This window comes from Microcaecilia unicolor, chromosome 1, assembly GCF_901765095.1.
Source record: "Microcaecilia unicolor chromosome 1, aMicUni1.1, whole genome shotgun sequence".
Taxonomy (NCBI): domain Eukaryota; kingdom Metazoa; phylum Chordata; class Amphibia; order Gymnophiona; family Siphonopidae; genus Microcaecilia; species Microcaecilia unicolor.
The window spans coordinates 96,419,529-96,437,426 of NC_044031.1; the positions used below are offsets into that span (position 1 = coordinate 96,419,529).

General features: G+C 39.2%; 1 protein-coding gene across 2 annotated transcripts in view; it reads left to right on the top strand.

Annotated features, from left to right (window-relative positions):
* ITGB1 (integrin subunit beta 1) overlaps positions 1 to 14,923 on the top strand; it is a 122,305-nt gene extending 107,382 nt beyond the window's left edge. The window contains exons 16-17 of one of the 2 annotated variants that reach the window (XM_030199088.1): positions 5,591 to 5,671; positions 13,639 to 14,923. In XM_030199088.1, the coding sequence (XP_030054948.1) occupies positions 5,591 to 5,665 (75 nt within the window). In that variant the 3' untranslated portion in view covers positions 5,666 to 5,671; positions 13,639 to 14,923. The remainder of the gene's footprint in view (positions 1 to 5,590; positions 5,672 to 13,638) is intronic. The other variant, XM_030199097.1, reaches the window with a different exon arrangement.
* The last annotated feature ends 2,975 nt before the right edge of the window (positions 14,924 to 17,898 follow it).

Below are 17,898 nucleotides of genomic sequence, written 5' to 3' on the forward strand. Positions count from 1 at the left end.
ACATAGTAGCTGAAAAGGTAAAGGAAAAAAGGTTAGTCTTTATACATTATGAGAGGACTCAAAGAGGAAGACAGGCAAAAAATACCTAGAAAAGCTTAGAGAAGCTGGAAAAGCTGTCAGGAAAGTGAAGAGGCAAACGGAGGAAAAGATGGCTGATATGATAAAGTTGGGGGACAAGACATATTTTTAGATATGTAAGCGACAGGAGGAAGTGTGAGGCTGAGGGGGAGGAATGTATAGAAGCTGATAAGGGTAAAGCTGAACAGCTAAACAAATATTTCTGTTCAGTGTTCACGGATGAAGGGTCGGGACCACAGAAGACAAATGCTAATGAGGGTGGATGTATGGTAGACCTGGACCGATTCTCAGAAGACTGTGTTACATAAGTACATAAGTAATGCCATACTGGGAAAAGACCAAAAGTCCATCGAGCCCAGCATCCTATCCCTGACATCGGCCAATCCAGGTCAAGGGCACCTGGCAAGCTACCCAAATGTACAAGTTAATCCCGAAATTCCCGAAATTTCCCAAGTCCATTTAGTAGCGGTCTATGGACTTGTCCTTTAGGAAACTGTCCAACCCCTTTTTAAACTCTACCAAGCTAACCACCTTCACTACGTTCTCCGGCAATGAATTCCAGAGTTTAATTATGCGTTGAGTGAAGAAAAATTTTCTCCTATTTGTTTTAAATTTACTACACCGTAGTTTCATTGCATGCCCCCTAGTCCTAGTATTTTTGGAAAGCGTGAACAGACGCTTCACATCCACCTGTTCCACTCCACTCATTATTTTATATACCTCTATCATGTCTCCCCTCAGCCGTCTCTTCTCCAAGCTGAAAAGCCCTAGCCTCCTTAGTCTTTCTTCATAGGGAAATCGTCCCATCCCCGCTATCATTTTTGTCACCCTTCGCTGCACCTTTTCCAATTCTACTATATCTTTCTTGAGATGCAGCAACCAGAATTGAACACAGTACTCAAGGTGCGGTCACACCATGGAGCAATACAACGGCATTATAACATCCTCACATCTGTTCTCCATACCTTTCCTAATAATACCCAACATTCTATTTGCTTTCCTAGCCGCAGCAGCACACTGAGGAGAAGGTTTCAGTGTATTATCAACGATGACACCCAGATCCCTTTCTTGGTCCGTAACTCCTAACGTGGAACCTTGCATGACCTAGCTATAATTCGGATTCTTTTTTCCCACATGCATCACCTTGCACTTTTTCACATTAAACGTCATCTGCCATTTAGCCGCCCAGTCTCCCAAGATCCTTCTGTAATTTTTCACAATCCTCTCGCGAGTTAACGACTTTGAATAACTTTGGGCTAGATGCATCAACCAAACGTTAAAAAATCTAAATCGTTAAAGTGCTTAACGAATTTGAAACAACGAAGAATGCACAAAAAAAACAGCTCAGAAATATTCGGTGCGGTATTGAAAAGTACAATGTATCAAGCGTTCATTATCCCCGTCGTTAATTTGCTCCTTAAGCATGCGCAGAGCAGCCACAAACGTATTAAACCTACGTAGATTGCTTACATCAGACTGGGGCGTGCGAGGGGGGGATCCCAACCTGCAAGCCTTTTAGCTGTCTGATCTAGCAGAAGAGTGCAGTTGAAGATAACTCTAAAAGAACAACCCTCGTAAATCCCTTTTTGTAACAAAAGACCTCTTTGCAGTTTGTTTACAGTACTGGGAAAATTGGCTTTAGGGGATAGCAGAGAGTGTTAATTTTCAAAGCTGTTGGAGAAGGGGAGAGAGAGGATTTTTAAGCTGCCGGGAGAAGCAGTATGTTTTGCTTTGTAATGATGCAGGGGAAAGCGGAGAGCCATGTGTTTGTGTTTGTATCTCACTTTTCTTTTTAAACATGCTGGCTTGGATTTTTATGGTGCAGGGGGCAGCGGGGAGATGATAGCTCAGGCCTTAACGACAGGTCTGAGCATACGTAAACTTTCTGACGGTAAATGATTCGTTCAATCATCGGTATGGTTAGTGCATTCCGAATTGTCCACATTTCAATGGTAGTTTCTCCTTTGCATTCCGTTTTCGTTAGCTGCTTGCTTCATAGGAAAAAGGCCTTTAATGCATGCAACGGTTAGGAATTTCCTTCGTTAAAGGGTTGTTAGAGGGTCGTTAAGGTTTAGTGCATCTAGCCCTTTGTGTCATCGGCAAATTTAATTACCTCGCTGGTTACTCCCATCTCTAAATCATTTATAAATATATTAAAAAGCAGCAGTCCTAGAACTGACTCCTGAGGAATCCTACTAACTACCCTTCTCCATTGTGAATACTGCCCATTTAACCCCACTCTCTGTTTCCTATCCTTCAACCAGTTTTTAATCCACAATAGGACATTTCCTCCTACCCCATGACCCTCCAATTTCCTCTGTAGCCTTTCATGAGGTACCTTGTCAAAACGCCTTTTGAAAATCCAGATACACAATATCAACCGGCTCCCCTTTGTCCACATGTTTGTTTACTCCTTCAAAAAATTGAAGTAAATTGGTCAGGCAAGATTTCCCCATACTAAAGCCGTGCTGACTTGGTCTCAGTAATCCATGTCCTTGGTTGTGCAGTGTAATTTTGTTTTTAATAATAGCCTCTACCAATTTCCCGGGCACCGACGTCAGACTCACCGGTCTATAATTTCCCGGATCTCGTGAGGAGCTGGCTCAACTAAAAGTACACACAGCGATGGGGCCTGATGGGAAACATCTGAGGGTACTTATGGAAGTTGGAGAAGTTCTGATGGCTCTGCTGTCTGACCAGTTCAATGCTTCCATAGACTCTGTAGTAGTCCCGGAGGACTGGAGAATGGCTGATGTAGTCCCTCTGCACAAGAGCAGAAGCAAGGAGGTTGCGAATTACAGACTGGTCAGTCTGACCTTAATGGTGAGTAATCTAATGGAAACGCTTCTAAAGAGGAGAATTGTGAGGTTTCTCAAATCGAATGGACTGCAGGACACACAAGGCAGCATGGTTTCACTAGAGGCAGATCTTGTCAGACAAATCTGATTGACTTCTTTGACTGGGTGACCAGACAGTTGGACGTGGGAGGGGGCACTAGATGTGGTGTACTTAGATTTTAGCAAAGCCTTTGACACTGTTCCGCACAGGTGACCGATAAATAAATTGAGTGCCCTCGGTATGGGACCTAAAGTAAGTGACTGGGTTAAAAACTGGTTAAACGGAAGGAGACAGAGGCTAGTGGTAAATGGAGTTTGTTCTGAGGAAAAAGATGCTACAAGTGGTGTACCGCAGGGGTCAGTCCTTGGGCCGGCTCTTTTTAATGTCTTTGTGAGTGATATTACAGAAGGGCTATTTGGTAAGGTTTGTCATTTTGCAGATGATACTAAACTCAGTAATAGGGTGAACACCCCGGAGGGTGTGGTTAGCATGAGAGAGGATCTGGTGAAGCTTGAAGAATGGTCCAACTCCAAAAATTGGCAACTAAGGTTAAATGCTAAGAAATGTAGGGTCTTGCATTTGGTCACAAAAACCCAAGGGAAAGGTACAGTATAGGGGGTGAAGAGCTGCTGTGTACAAAAGAAGGGCGGGACTTGGAGGTGATTATATCTGATGATCTTAAGGTGGCCAAATAGGTAGAAAAGGTGACGTTCAAAGCCAGAAGGATGCTCAGGTACATAAGGAGAGGGATAACCAGTAGGGAAAAAGAGGTAATAGTGCCCTTGTACAAGTCTCTGGTGAGGTCCTATTTAGAATACTGTGTTCAATTCTGGAGACCGCACTTACAAAAAGATATAAACAGGATTGCATCGGTCCAGAGGGCAGCTGCAAAACTGATCAGCAGTCTCAGTCATAAAACATATAGGAACAGGCTCATGAACCTCAACATGTATATGCTGGAAGAGAGGCGGGAGAGAGGGGATATGATAGAGACATTTAAATACCTTGGTGGTGGTAATGTACAGGAGGTGAGCCTTTTTCAAATGAAGGAAATCTCTGTAATGAGAAGGCATTGGATGAAGTTAAGAGGAAATAGGCTTAGGAGGAATCTGAGGAAATACTATTTCACAGAAAGGGTGGTGGATTCATGGAATGGCCTCCCAGTGGAGGTCATGGAGACAAAGACTGTCAAGAGTTTAAGAAAATGTGGAATCTCTTAGGAAAAGAGGAAAAGGAGGAGTTAGTGGTTACTGAGGATGGGCAGACTGGATGGGCTATCTGGCCCTTATCTGCTGTCATGTTTCTCTGTTTTTACCTTAATGATGGTTTTCTGAGCTTGTTGAGTGAATAAATATTTTCTCTTTGTTTTAAATGGGCTTCTGTAAAACTTCATGGAGTGTCACCTAGTCTTTGTACTTTTTGAAACACTAAACAGTCGAATTGTGTTTAGCTATTCCACTCCATTCAGGATTTTCTAGACCTCTGTCATATCTCCTCAGCTCTCTCTTCAAGCTTAAGAGTCCCAACCTCTTCAGCCTCTCCTCGTATGAGTCATTCCATCCATCTCCTTAATCATTTTGGCTGCCCTTCTTTGTACCTTTTCCAGTTCAACTACATCATTTTTGAGATGCAGTGACCAGAATTGCACACAATACTCAAGGTGCAGTCTCACCATGAAGCGATACAGATAACAATTGACATACTTCCCTGCAGAGGAACATAAACATAATTGCAAATCTGGTGGAGTTCACCTTATATCCAGACACTGCCCAAATATTTTTAGTGCTTCCAAGATTCCTGCAGCCTCACTGGATAAGGACATAGTTTTGACTGCAGGTTCCATATTAATACAGTTGCTGTGAACTGTGTGTTATAGAATTATCAAGTTGATTATTGCTAACATGTAAGGAAATTCATTCATGGTCTATTAGGCATTATCCTCTTCAATATGAGCAAACTAGTAAAAAAGCCCCGTTTCTGATGCAAATGAAACGGGGGCTAGCAAGGTTTTCTTCTGTGTGCATGTGGGAGTGTGTGTGTCTCTGCCCTCTCTCCCTTCCCCTGTGCTGTGTGTCCCCTCTGCTCTCTGTCCCCTCCCCCCTCAGAGTCGAGTCCTTCAGTGTTGTTTCCTGCTGTGTTTGTGTTACAGAGATAGTGAGGGCTTCTGCCCTCTCTCTCCTCCCCCCTCTGAGTCCTTCACTGTTACAGAGAGAGCGATTTGATTTCCTGCTTTGCTGTGTTTTCCTTCACTGTTTGTGTTACAGAGAGAGCGAGGGCGGGGCAGACACTCATGGGGAAACTGGATATCTCTCCACCTTCACACTTCCGGCTGGAGGCTTCGTTTAGAACGTTGGTGGTGCCTTTTATATATAGAGATTGGTCCGAATGCTGTTTCAGCTTTTTATGCTATAGGTTTTCCATCTCTGCTCTATTTGGATGAATTGGAGCATGTTAACTGTAACATTTAGAAAACAAAACAAAATTCTCCTTTGATTTTGCACCCTGGCAGATTGACAGTAACCATGTATTCACTTCTGTGGAATTACTGTGAATTTTTTTTAAAGGCAGTAATTTTTCTTAATTCTTTATGATATTTGTATTCACTGTGCTGTTTAATATTTTTCCTTGCTTACTGTTGAAATTATTTAGTGTTAACCATTTCTTTTCTCTTCAGCAAGAGAATCCAATTTACAAGAGCCCTATAAATAATTTCAAGAATCCAAACTATGGACGTAAAGCTGGTCTCTAAGTCTCAGTCTGTATTTTCTGCCTTTTCTTTGCATGTTTTCTGTGGTCACACCCTGTTAGCTCTCAAACTATTAACCCTTGTGTGCTTCTGGTACATAGATGCTGCAGAAATTTAAGTTGCTTTTTTATTTTGCTTTGATAGGATTTTCTTTAGGATGCAAGGAGTTGACTTTTTAATACATTTTACTTATAAATCACAGCTTGGCACTTAATTGCTGCTATTATCGCTTTAAGTTATTTGGAGAGAGAATTTAAATTTGACATATCCTAGAACAGGGATGGTAAATTCCAATCCTCAGCTGCTACAAATACACCTCAATTATTGTGAAACTTCTGACAGCCAGATGTATTTGTGAACAGTTGATCTAAGAACCATGTGTATTTGTATATGTTAGCTTGCCTGGAACCCAGATTTGTTTGTAGTACTAGAGGACCTTAGTTCACCACCACTAGGCCTATTTGCCGCCTCAGCAAAGGGTTCTGGGATTTTTCCCCTCAGCGTTTCATATGATTGTTGCATACCCCGGTGAGTCATATTTTATGTTTACATGACCATTTTTTAAAATTTCTAAACTAAAGAAGTTATCTTGCTGTATTTGTACAGAAGCCTGATGAGATTTTTCATTTAGTTCAGGAATTCAATTTGATCAGGGAATGGGAATTTCCTGTTAATGGTTTCCCTAGACTGTTGAACAGAAAAATTTCAATATTGGGGTTACTTAGTATATCCTTTGTGTTAGGATAAAATGCATATTTTGTGGTTATATAACATCACATTGATTTGCAAGTTTATGGGGAAAGTTTACATTCAATGATTTTATGCAAACATTGCTTATTGCACGAAACTAATTTGTAAATGAGAATTTGAGTGCATCTTGAATGATTTGTTCTTATTTTCTTTGAAGTTCTTTAATAATTTTGCATGCATTTGTTTGCTCATTTTCCTTTATGTGGATTTGTGAGCTAAATTTTGTTGACAGAAAGCAAGCAAATTAGGATTATTCATAAAACATAACTCCTTACTCCTTCTTTTTTTATAATTGTGAATGATTTGTATCTAACCATTTTGTTTCATTTATTCTTAATGGAAAAGGCCAGTTTTTAGAGCTTAGTTCTTTGTAGTATTATATATGGCCAGCCATATGTGGAAGGTGTGTGGATCTCCTCTCCTTTTCAGCCATACAATTTGCCATCTGTTAAATTAACTATTACTATAATTATTATATTCTCTTATTATATGGGAATTCACTTAATGCAAATTCTCAGTAATGAAATGTACTTTCAGGTGTCTAAATTTCATTTGCAGAAATGTCTCACTGTAATAAAGTTTGTTGGAAGACAAAAAAACCCAAAGTAGTCAAAAATGTGAAGTGATTCATAATTGAAAATAGTGTTCTATGTTTATATCCTATGGATAATGATTTTCATTATATGGGAGTATTACAGAGGTATCTCTGTATGTACTTGGGAAATGTTACAGAGGTATCGCTGTATGTTCTTGGGAAATGTATCTCCAAGTTTATATAACAAGTCTAGGGTGATGGGTTTCAGTATACAGAATTTTTATATATGGAAGAAATTGCTTTAATTCACTAATTTTTAAATAGTACAAAGTAAATGACTCCTTGCTTTGAAGAGTTAAGGCTAAATGTGTTATTTATCTGCTGTTGCTCTAACACTGAGTTTACCAAAATGGCAATGCTACAGTTAACCAGCATAGAAACTGGTCAACAGTGTGGACTGCGAAAAAGGACATTTTCAATTAAAATACAAAATAAAACTATTAACTGGGAAAAGAGAACCAGGTAAATCAGAGCATTTCTTACTACCTTCCCTTCCCTAAAACTTTGTAGCTGTTGTGCATCTGTTAATAGATTTCAAAATTCAATTATGGTAGATCTGATTTTAGTCATCTTGATGCAAGTAATTTCTTTGACGTGCAAATGTCTTCTACACATTTATTCTCTGGATTTGTTGGTTACTATCAGTGTAAAATAATTAATGCTTATAATGAGCAATTAAACTCATTGCCCCTTCAAAAATTAACTGTTTTTCTTTGGGTAATATTTTTAAGTAAAGTATTTGTAGTTTTGATTATACAACCCATATGTGGTGTTTGGTCCTTCACCGTGTTCCGGTATATTTTTTTCCCTGCATTGATGGGCAGTAATCAAAGCCTTGATCTCGGCGGGTAACATTCGTTTTACCAGGGAAAATAGCTTTCATTATTGCCTTCCTCATAAGACCTAGATTATGCCTAAGCAATGTAAGCAACAGTTTCCAAAACCAAACTTTGATAGGCACTTGAGTGTTGCCATTGCTGTGCCTTAATTTGAACCTTGCACAACATGCACTATGCCCTGCAGTAGCAACTTGCATGGGAACATAAGCATAGCTGTACTGGGACAGACTGAAGGTCCTTCAAACCCTGTTTCCTACAGTGGCCAGTCCAGGTCACAAGTATCTGGCAAGATCCCAGAACAGTAAAACAGATTTTATACTAATTGCAGTGGATTTTCCCGTCCATCTTAGTAATGGCTTATGGACTTTTCTTTTAGGAAATTATCCAAACCTTTTTTTTAAACCCTGCTAAGCTAACTGCTTTTACCACATCTGGTAAAGAATTCCAGAGTTTAATTGCACACGAGTGAAGAAATATTTTCTCTGGTTTATTTTAAATGTACTACTTAGTAGCTTCATTGTATGCCCCTAGTCCTAGTATGTTTGGAAAGAGTAAACAAGCGATTCATGTCTACCTGTTTCACTCCACTCGGTATTTTATAGACCACTATTATATCGTCCCTCGGCTGTCTCTTCTCTAAGCTGAAGAGCCCTAGCCGCTTTAGCGTTTCCTCATAGGGAAGTCATCCGTTCCCTTTATCATTTTCGTCACCCTTCTCTGTATCTCTTCTAATTCCTCTAGCTTTTTTGAGATGCGGTGACAAGAATTGCACACATTATTCGAGGTGCAGTCGCACCATGGAGTGTTACAGAGGCATTATAACACTTTCCTTTTTATTTTCCATTAGTTTCCTAATAATTCCTAACATTCTATTCGCTTTCCTAGCCGCTGCTGTACACTGTGCAGAGGACTTCAATATGTCATCAACGGTGACACCTAGATCCTTTTCCTGGACAGTAACTCATAATATGCAATCTTGCATCATGTAGCTATAGTTTGGGTTCCCCTTACCCACATGCATCATTTTGCACGTGCTCACATTAAAGATGGTCATCATGGGACAAGCACTAATGCAGTGGCAGATCCAGTGGTGCCCTCTTGCTAGTGTGGGTTTCCATGGTGACAGGAAGCCCATGTAAACACAGAAGAACCGAGGCTCTTGCAGATTCAAAGACGCACTGAACAACAGCAAAGGTGACTCAAAGAAATGCACCAGTGATGCTTCCAAGCGGTTAAATGTTTATCGTCCAACAAACAAGACTTGACACGGCCATGCTGGAGTCTTCAAATATGTCTGTGAGATGACCAGCAGAGGTAGCAGCCTATCGGGCTCATTTTCAAAGCACTTAGCCTTCCAAAGTTCCATAGAAACCTATGGAACTTTGGAAGGCTAAGTGCTTTGAAAATATGGCCATGTATGTTTACGAAAACATCATGCAAGGCATGATATTGGTTAAACAGTACAGTGTATAGGAAGTTCTAAAAACTGTCAATAGGATAAGACTGTGTGATTAATTTTTGAGAGGAAAATCTAGGAATTATGAGTGGAGGAGTGGCCTAGTGGTTAGGGTGGTGGACTTTGGTCCTGGGAACTGAGGAACTGAGTTCGATTCCCACTTCAGGCACAGGCAGCTCCTTGTGACTCTGGGCAAGTCACTTAACCCTCCATTGCCCCAGGTACAAATAAGTACCTGTATACAATATGTAAGCCGCATTGAGCCTGCCATGAGTGGGAAAGCGCGGGGTACAAATGTAACAAAAAAAAAATTACTAGTTTCCCCTTTTAGTCTAAGCAGAAAGCGTCAAAACAGCAAAGGTCTCAACATAAAACCTGTCAGCCACCCATTCAAAAGGGAAATCAATGCCCAGGACCAACAGCCTCATCCACACTTCAAAGCTGAAATTAATCTATGGCCAACATAGAAACATGACAGTAAAGAAGTTTCACAACTGTTCCTTCTAACTGAATAGAGACCCAAACCCTTCTCCTCTGTAGGTGCAAAATTTATTACAGATCAATCAATTTTCCTGTTTCAAACAATCTAGATTGACAAGTATTTTTAAAAATATTCAGTGCACAGATTGCACAATTTCACCCTGAATAAAGCTACAGTAAGGTAGCTGAAAAGTCTCAATTTGACCCCTTCAGTTTTCTAGATGTGATGCATATCTTTTTGAAAGTACAGTGGCTAAAACCCCTTGAAACTTACAAGTCATGTAAAATTTCTAGTGAACATGAAAAGTGAATAATTCACTCATAAATTAAAGGTAATCTAATTTCTTAAGAGATCAAAGTGACCCCTTTGTGTGTTCTAGTGTTAAAGGAAATGTGTCAGAGTAGATGACCTCCCTCTGCATACCTTGAAGGGTCACTAAGGTCTTTCCTAAGAATATTCACATGCTCTCCAAAGGGTATCAAATCTCTTCCATAGTGGCCCCTGCACTCTGGAATGTACTCCCAGAAAGGCTTTCCTTAATGGAAGATTCTCTACTTCAGAAAGCAAGTAAAAGCTTGGCTGTTCTCACAAGCCTTTAATGGAAGAAGCAACTAACAGCTAATCACATAGGGGCTAACACCAGCTGCACATGATGTAGAAGAACTTAAACCTCTCTTACTCTAGCTGAAATCATTGTTTTTCTGATGTCATAAGCAATTTTCGAGAAGTTAGTCACCTTTACTTCTATCTGTCTAACTCCCAGTCTCCTTTACCTGTTCCACCTCGTTTATTACCCTGTGCTATCTATTAAGATGTTTTAACGTGCATTGTGTGGACTTTGTCAGTAGCATGCTATGCCATAATGTGTATTGTTAGGCAATTGCTGTAATTGTCTCTTTTCTATGTTCAGCTTATTCTTAACTATACACAGCCTTGCATGAATTTCTTCAGAAAGGCGAGAGAGAGAAAATTTAAGTTTTAAAATCACAGCCCCTGACACAAGAGAACCTTAGTGAAAAATGTAGAGAACCTAATCTTCAAAGCAGTATATCATTTACTTTGCAATATTTTAAAATGAGCTTTGTTAGTCAAAAGATAGCAAGTAGTATAGGTTATCCTGTTGAACAGTTTTCTAGAAATATGTACCTTTTTTAGTAGTTATTAAAACACTATTTTATGTTCTGAATAGTTTGTTTAGGTTGTTCTGTGTTCTCAGTTGCCTGTGAGAGCCACTCCTAGAATATTTCACTCAGTAGTAGTCTTTTTATCCTTCACTTTGAATCTTTTTGGAAGCCTTGAGGTAGATATAGAGAAAAATGTTTCCTTGCTGCCTAGCACTGGCTTTGTAATCAGAGTTGCCTCATGAATATTTTTTGAAGGATTTAATGTACACTGCCTCATTTACCTTTCAGGATTCTCATACCTTTGCTTGCCTTGAGATTGACACTTAGATTTGAGCAAGATAATGATTAAACGCTAAGTGAATATTTCCCAAAATACTTATTAACTTACATAAAATGTATCAACTGTTATATGTACAAAGGACTGTAATGTCTGTGTATCTGCCTCTTCGACAAAAAATTTAATAATACATAATGGGAAGGTACAGACCTCTTTGACCCAAACAGTCTTCCCAGTTGTCTTCCCCTTTGTTTATCACTTTGGGTAGATGAGAGGCAGGTAGTGGTGAAAAGTAAATAAAGTAAGGAACTGAGTTTGATTCCCACTTCAGGCACAGGCAGCTCCTTGTGACTCTGGGCAAGTCACTTAACCCTCTATTGCCCCATGTAAGCCGCATTGAGCCTGCCATGAGTGGGAAAGCGCAGGGTACAAATGTAACAAACAACAACAAACAAAGTAGTCACCAGAAACAGGTTAACCTAACATGTTAATTCACAGCAAGCATAAAATAAAAGCCACCAATAAAGGTCTCCTTCATTTAGCCCATAGTAGAGCCATTTCCCTGTTGAACTATATGCTTTAGCATTAATGGGGGGGGGGGGGGGGGACTTTAGGAGAAGGAAAGAGGATATTGAAAAAGGTAGAAAAAAAAAGAAAGGAATGGGACCATTTTAAATTATACCAAAGACTGCAAGAACTTTTTAAATGACTGCTCAGTCTGTGAACCCTGCTTATCAGGGAGGGTGTAAGACCATTAAGTGCCCTAGGCAAATTTAGCCTTACACCTGTAGGCGCTGTGTATTTTCCGTCTCTTAGCCCCCCCAGGGAGGAAAACACAGATAAGAAAGAGAACGTAGACTCCATTAGGCGCAGCCAGTAAGTTACCTTTATTAGTATCTCATAGAGCCAAAAAATACAAAATAGTTCTTTCCCTGGAGCAGGTTGCCAATCAGCAGTGCACATCCTAAAAGACAAGGTCTGCTCAGCTAATACTGCCCCGGACATCACATATATACTGTTACAAGTTACATTTTCCCGGAAATCATGTGATTTCCCATAAACCAGAACCTTTAGGTAGCCTTATACCATATATGGAATTGTTCCTGTATTCTATCAGTCTCTACTGATGTGTTTGCACGTGAACAGTCTGTGGCCATTGGTTAATTACTTATGAGTTCTGTCAGTTCTGCGGGCACAGCCACAACAATACCCTTGTGTCCTCTGTCTATCTCCCTTAGCCCTCACACTGTGTCCTCAGCCTGTCAGCAACTGCCACCTTATATGAAAAACATACTCAGCTGCAAACTAAATGTTGTGAAGTGTCAGTTCTCAGCTCCTGAGAAAGCAATGATTGTTACACAAGATGCTGAGTTAGTAGGCTAACATTTGAGAACCAAACTGAGCACAGTACAGGCCTTAGGCCTAGCCCTTAGGAACAGGCCTAACAGAAGAAAGAATATACAGCGCCTTCACCTGAGATTGTAATAATTAAAGTTGATCAGTCACCCAAATGCCATTCTCTCTGAAAGCTACACAGCAAACATGCATAATTGGATATAATACTTCTTGAATGTTAAACATTGCTTTTCACTGCAGGTGTTCTTTTCTACTTCCCAGAAGCTGCCGCCTTAGGCAGACACCTAGTCTGCATAATGGTAAAGCTGGCCCTGTTAGTCACATTCCTTCGAGTTTTAAGGACGTGCTTGCCACAGGCGTAATTAAATAGGCATGTAAAACTGCTTTCACATACTTGTTCTACAAAATAATTCTGCATAACACTTCCTAGTAAACACGGCACTTTACAGACAGGAATAATAGGCAATCTTGCTCCTTGAAGCTTATCTAATATAAACCGAGTACAGACAAAGCATTGCAGTTAATTGAGTCTATCAGAGCTGGAATAGTGGGTAAGGTTCTATTGAAAACAGGGCCGGCCTGCCCAATAAGGTGAGACAAAGGGGAACGTTTCTGGAGCAAAGAATTCATATGAGAAATACAGAGCAAGATGAGATCCAAATGGACCATTTCCTATAGTTTGATATCTCTAAATTACATTATATTGACCATTGTTAGACTACAGATTACAGATGGTAGCTTTTTGATAATTACAAAAATGTCGGGGGGGGGGGGGGTGAATTATAGCTGCAGCAGTATAGTTCCAGGTGAGAATCATTGACTACACAATTGAATGTTTCCAGATGAAAAACGTTTTTAACTGTTTTTGTTTTTAAGCTTACGTAAGATTAGTTTAAAAATTGTTGTAGATGCCATATTTGATGGATGTATGTTACTGGGAATACTGACTAGATTTTGATGGTTCAGCTTGTGCTTAGTGATCACGTCAAAGCACTGCTTATTGTACTAATGGTAAACCAGATAGATTAAGAAATCACCTGTTTGTCCTCCAATATAGACAATTATAATTGTAGTAAAACCTGCTTTCTTCTTTTCTAGGGTGAAAATCCTATTTATAAGAGTGCAGTGACGACTGTTGTCAATCCTAAATACGAAGGAAAATGAACACCGCTAGTATTTTCCACAACACTGTATGCAAAATGGCATTTTGTTTTAGACACATGGTAGCTTTAGGGCAGTACTGCAGTTTTTTTAATAATTCATTTTAGATTTTGTTTCCTATGCCGGTTTAAAAAAAAAAAAAACTGTACAGTATGTATAAATATTTTAAGGGTTTTTTTTTTTCGGTTTTTTTTTTTTTTTTTGCACAAATAGAATTCTAATAAATGCCACAGGACTGTCAGCACATTTAAAATGGCATAGTTTTGCTAGTTAGCCAAGGTCACGTTGTGCCTTTTTGACCTTGTACCTCCTTTTACCAAACAGCGCTGTTCAGGGTGAAATACTGAAAATTGTAAATATTAATTGATGAGAAGTAGAACAATCAGTATGAAACCTCTGTCTATCCATGGGAATATTAGTTATAGCTTTACAAGGTACATTGAGGTTTGAATCTATAGATTTTGAATGCAAATTCACCAAGTTTTCATGACCTAGCATATTCTTTTAAAACTGGTCAGTAGTTGGATTGCCTCAATTTGATGTCAGAGCCAGTTGAGAGAAAGATTGGAGAAGAAAGTATACTGTTAAAAGAAGAAAATACGTTGAAAAAGTTAAGAGTTAGGAAGGTTGGGAGTTCAGTTTGAAATTATGTAGCAGTTTTTCAAGAGCTCACCCTGTCAATAAAGTAGAAAAAAATTGTTTGTAAATTCAAGCCCAGATCTAAGTATTATACTAAGAGATTGATTACTTTTATTTACATGAGGGCCTTAATTCATATGCTGTTTGAGAAGAGTTGTGTGTTTTTGTTTTTTTTGTGGGGTTTTTTTTTTTTTTTGGGGGGGGGGGGGGGGGGGGGGGGTGTTCTTTCTTGTATTTTTCCTTGGTTAAAAGCCTGGTGCTGTCACACTTCTAACCATCATTGTATTTGGATACAATTTGTAAGATTTTTGTATCCATACCATTTTGCTTTATTTTTCAGTCTTAGCTGTAACGTTACAGTGGCTGAGATTGCATTCTGATGGGACATATGCTGATTCTCATCACTGTCAAAAGTATCTTTTTGTGGAAGTGTTATGGGATCATTGTACATTTTGCTTTTCAATTGCATTTGTTCTACATTAGTCACAGTCTTCTTTTAAGTGCCTTTATTTTAACAGGTGTTCACTTTTTACAGCAATGTTAACTGAATTTATTTATTAAATAAAAATACCTTGAAATTAAAGTTGATGCCTCATTTTTTTGGGTCATGTGACTTGTAACACTGTACAAAACAGTTTTTAAATGTCACATTGAGAACATTTCCACACTCAGAAGCTCACCTTGGCAGTTTTTACTGAAAAAAAAAACTCAACATGAAGGACTAAATCAGGTTCATAAGTAGGGTGACAGCTGGTCCAGAGCTCAGAACTGTGTGTAAAGGTCTGAGCCTGTACAGTCCTTTTTGTGTGCAGCAGTGTTAGCCCTTGGTTTTTTGTTTCTTCACCACCCCCCCCCCCCCCCCACACACACACACACACACACATTTTATATCTTTATAACATTCTTTTTATGGTTTTGTAAATATACATTTTTTTTTTCTTAACAGTGTGTTCTGGAAATAGTTTCTTTAATACAAACCATAACATCATATCAATTATAAGCTTTATTTATAGTCTTTCCGGCTATTACATATGAATGAATTAGAAGTTTGCCAGTATCATGTATCAGTATTGTCTTGCACATCATCACACACAGCGTTTCTAGACTCCTGAGGCAGGCCTGTGGCTGAAACACGGATCTGTGTCGAGTCTGTAATAAAATCTCTTTGTTTGACTCCACTGTCCCAGTCTCTGAAGCCATTGGTCCACTTTCCACTCCTTTTTCCTGTCTTATATAACTCACCTTGCCAATGTATAAAATGGATGTCCCAGCCCTGGTAATATGGGACCCTTTTAAGTTGGCTAACATGACCCTGTGCCCTTGGTAGAACAGGATCTGGCCAGCCCTGTGATACAGGGGCATTGTCAGTGGGGAAAATGCAGAACAAGCGAGCTTGCGCAGCAGATGTTGAAAGACAGGAAGGGGTGAAGCAGGAAATGAACAAGCTCGGGAGTTATCATATGCAGCATTGCGGTTTGAAACTTTTTAAAGGACAGAGTTCTAAAACTAAGAATACTTTCAAGGGCACAGCAGTGATTTCAGCTGAAAAAAAAAAAAAAAAAAGACGGTAACTAACATCAGATGTTGAAGTTGTCACGTACACATACTGTATATATTTTAGGGTGATTTTTATTCCTCCCAGTGCAGCGGATATGTCACTGCTTTCTAGGGATGAACAAATACATCCAAGGCTGCTTCTGGTATATATTTAACTCGTTTATATAGACTCTGCAATTACTAGAACTGTGCACTTACTCTGATCTGAGCAAGGTAGGAGATGATAAACTGAATAAATACAAAAATATATATAAGAAATCAGCCCTCAAGTTTATTAGGAGCACATCTAGTAATACAATGCTCACCAAACCAGTTTTCTATATTTATTTATTTTATTGCATTTGTATCCCACATTTTCCTCATATAGGGAGTGGACAGACAGCGAATCAAGCAGATATCACTGTTCCTGAATTCTCCACAAAATTACCCCTATATTTGAGACTCCAAAGACTATGCGAGTAACATGTACAATCAATTGTTTATGGGAGTATATTACCCCAGCTACACATAGGTGTTCTCTGGGTCTGAGTCTTTAATGTTTTGTTTTACTACTCAAAAGCCAATTAGTAGATATAAAAGACACAAAGCTACCTATGAGAAAGAAACTGGGTTACTTTGCCAATTCTGATACAATTGGTTTCTCATAGGGAGAGAGCAGCTCTGTGGCTGTGTCTCTGGCTTGAAGTAGGAAGTACACTCATTTTTATATGTCCATTCAGGATACAGATAATATGACAGTAAGCACACCTGATTGGATCTATGTTAATGTCATAGTTAACACTGATTGGCTATGGTAATGAACTGGTTAGTATTTTACTGGAAAAGCTAGCAATAGACCACCCCTTACTGGAAGGCAAAGTCATGTTCTTGCAAGACCAGTCATTTCTACATGTTTAACCATATCTTCCTCAAAACACTTTCTGTGACACCTGGTCATCTTCCTGAGAAATCATCTTTGTTCTGCTTCTCAAGAACATCTGTGACCACCATATTGCCACATTCATGCAACTCTGTCAGACCCCCACCCTTGTGGTTTCTTCTTGCTCTGCAGTGTTTCAACACTGAAGTTCAAGTCAGAGACACAGGCCTGTAATTTTTTTCCTCATTTTAGATTCTGAAGCAGTCAGGCCTGGGATCAAATAGTAATAATATTCAATACATAGAAAAAGTATAAAAGAAATACACTGTCAAAGTAGAAACAGGAACTCTACTAGAGCTGAGAAGCGTCCTGCCACAGAGCTAGTTTGAGTTCCTCTCACAGGAAGAAAGACTCTTAACTAATTTGCTTTTAGTTGTGACTGGAACCAAGCAATCAGAAGTTTATCCTTATATTTACAGTACGTTTTACTATGCTAAATTAATAATATTAATACACCATGCCACACTCTCCCTATTGTGAATAACTTAAAACTCCTGGGTGTTACTATTGATCGAAATCTCACCCTTGATTGCCATACGAAGAATGTGACAAAATGTTTTTTGCTATGTGGAAGCTGAAAAGAGTGAAACTTTTTTTCCCAAGGGAAGTATTCCATAAACTAGTGCAATCACTAGTACTGAGCCACCTGGATTACTGTAACTTCATTTTCGCAGGATGCAAAGAAAAAAACCCATTAAACTCCAGACTGCCCAAAATACTGCAGCTTGACTCATATTCAGAAAGGCGAAGTATGAGAGCGCCAAACCCCTCTGAGAAAAATTACATTGGCTTCCACTAAAAGATCGAATTGAATTAAAGGTTTGCACCTTAACCCATAAAATCATCCATGGAGAAGCTCCATCATACATGTGACCTAATTGACTTACCTGCACGAAACATCAAAAGTTCATCACTTACCTTCTTAAACCTCCACTACCCCAATTGTAGAGGACTCAAATACAAATCACTACATGCATCTACCTTCACATACCTCTGCACAAAATCAGGAATAAACTACCGAATGCTATAAAAACAACGCATGACTTGACAACCTTCCGGAATTTATTGAAGACGCACCTGTT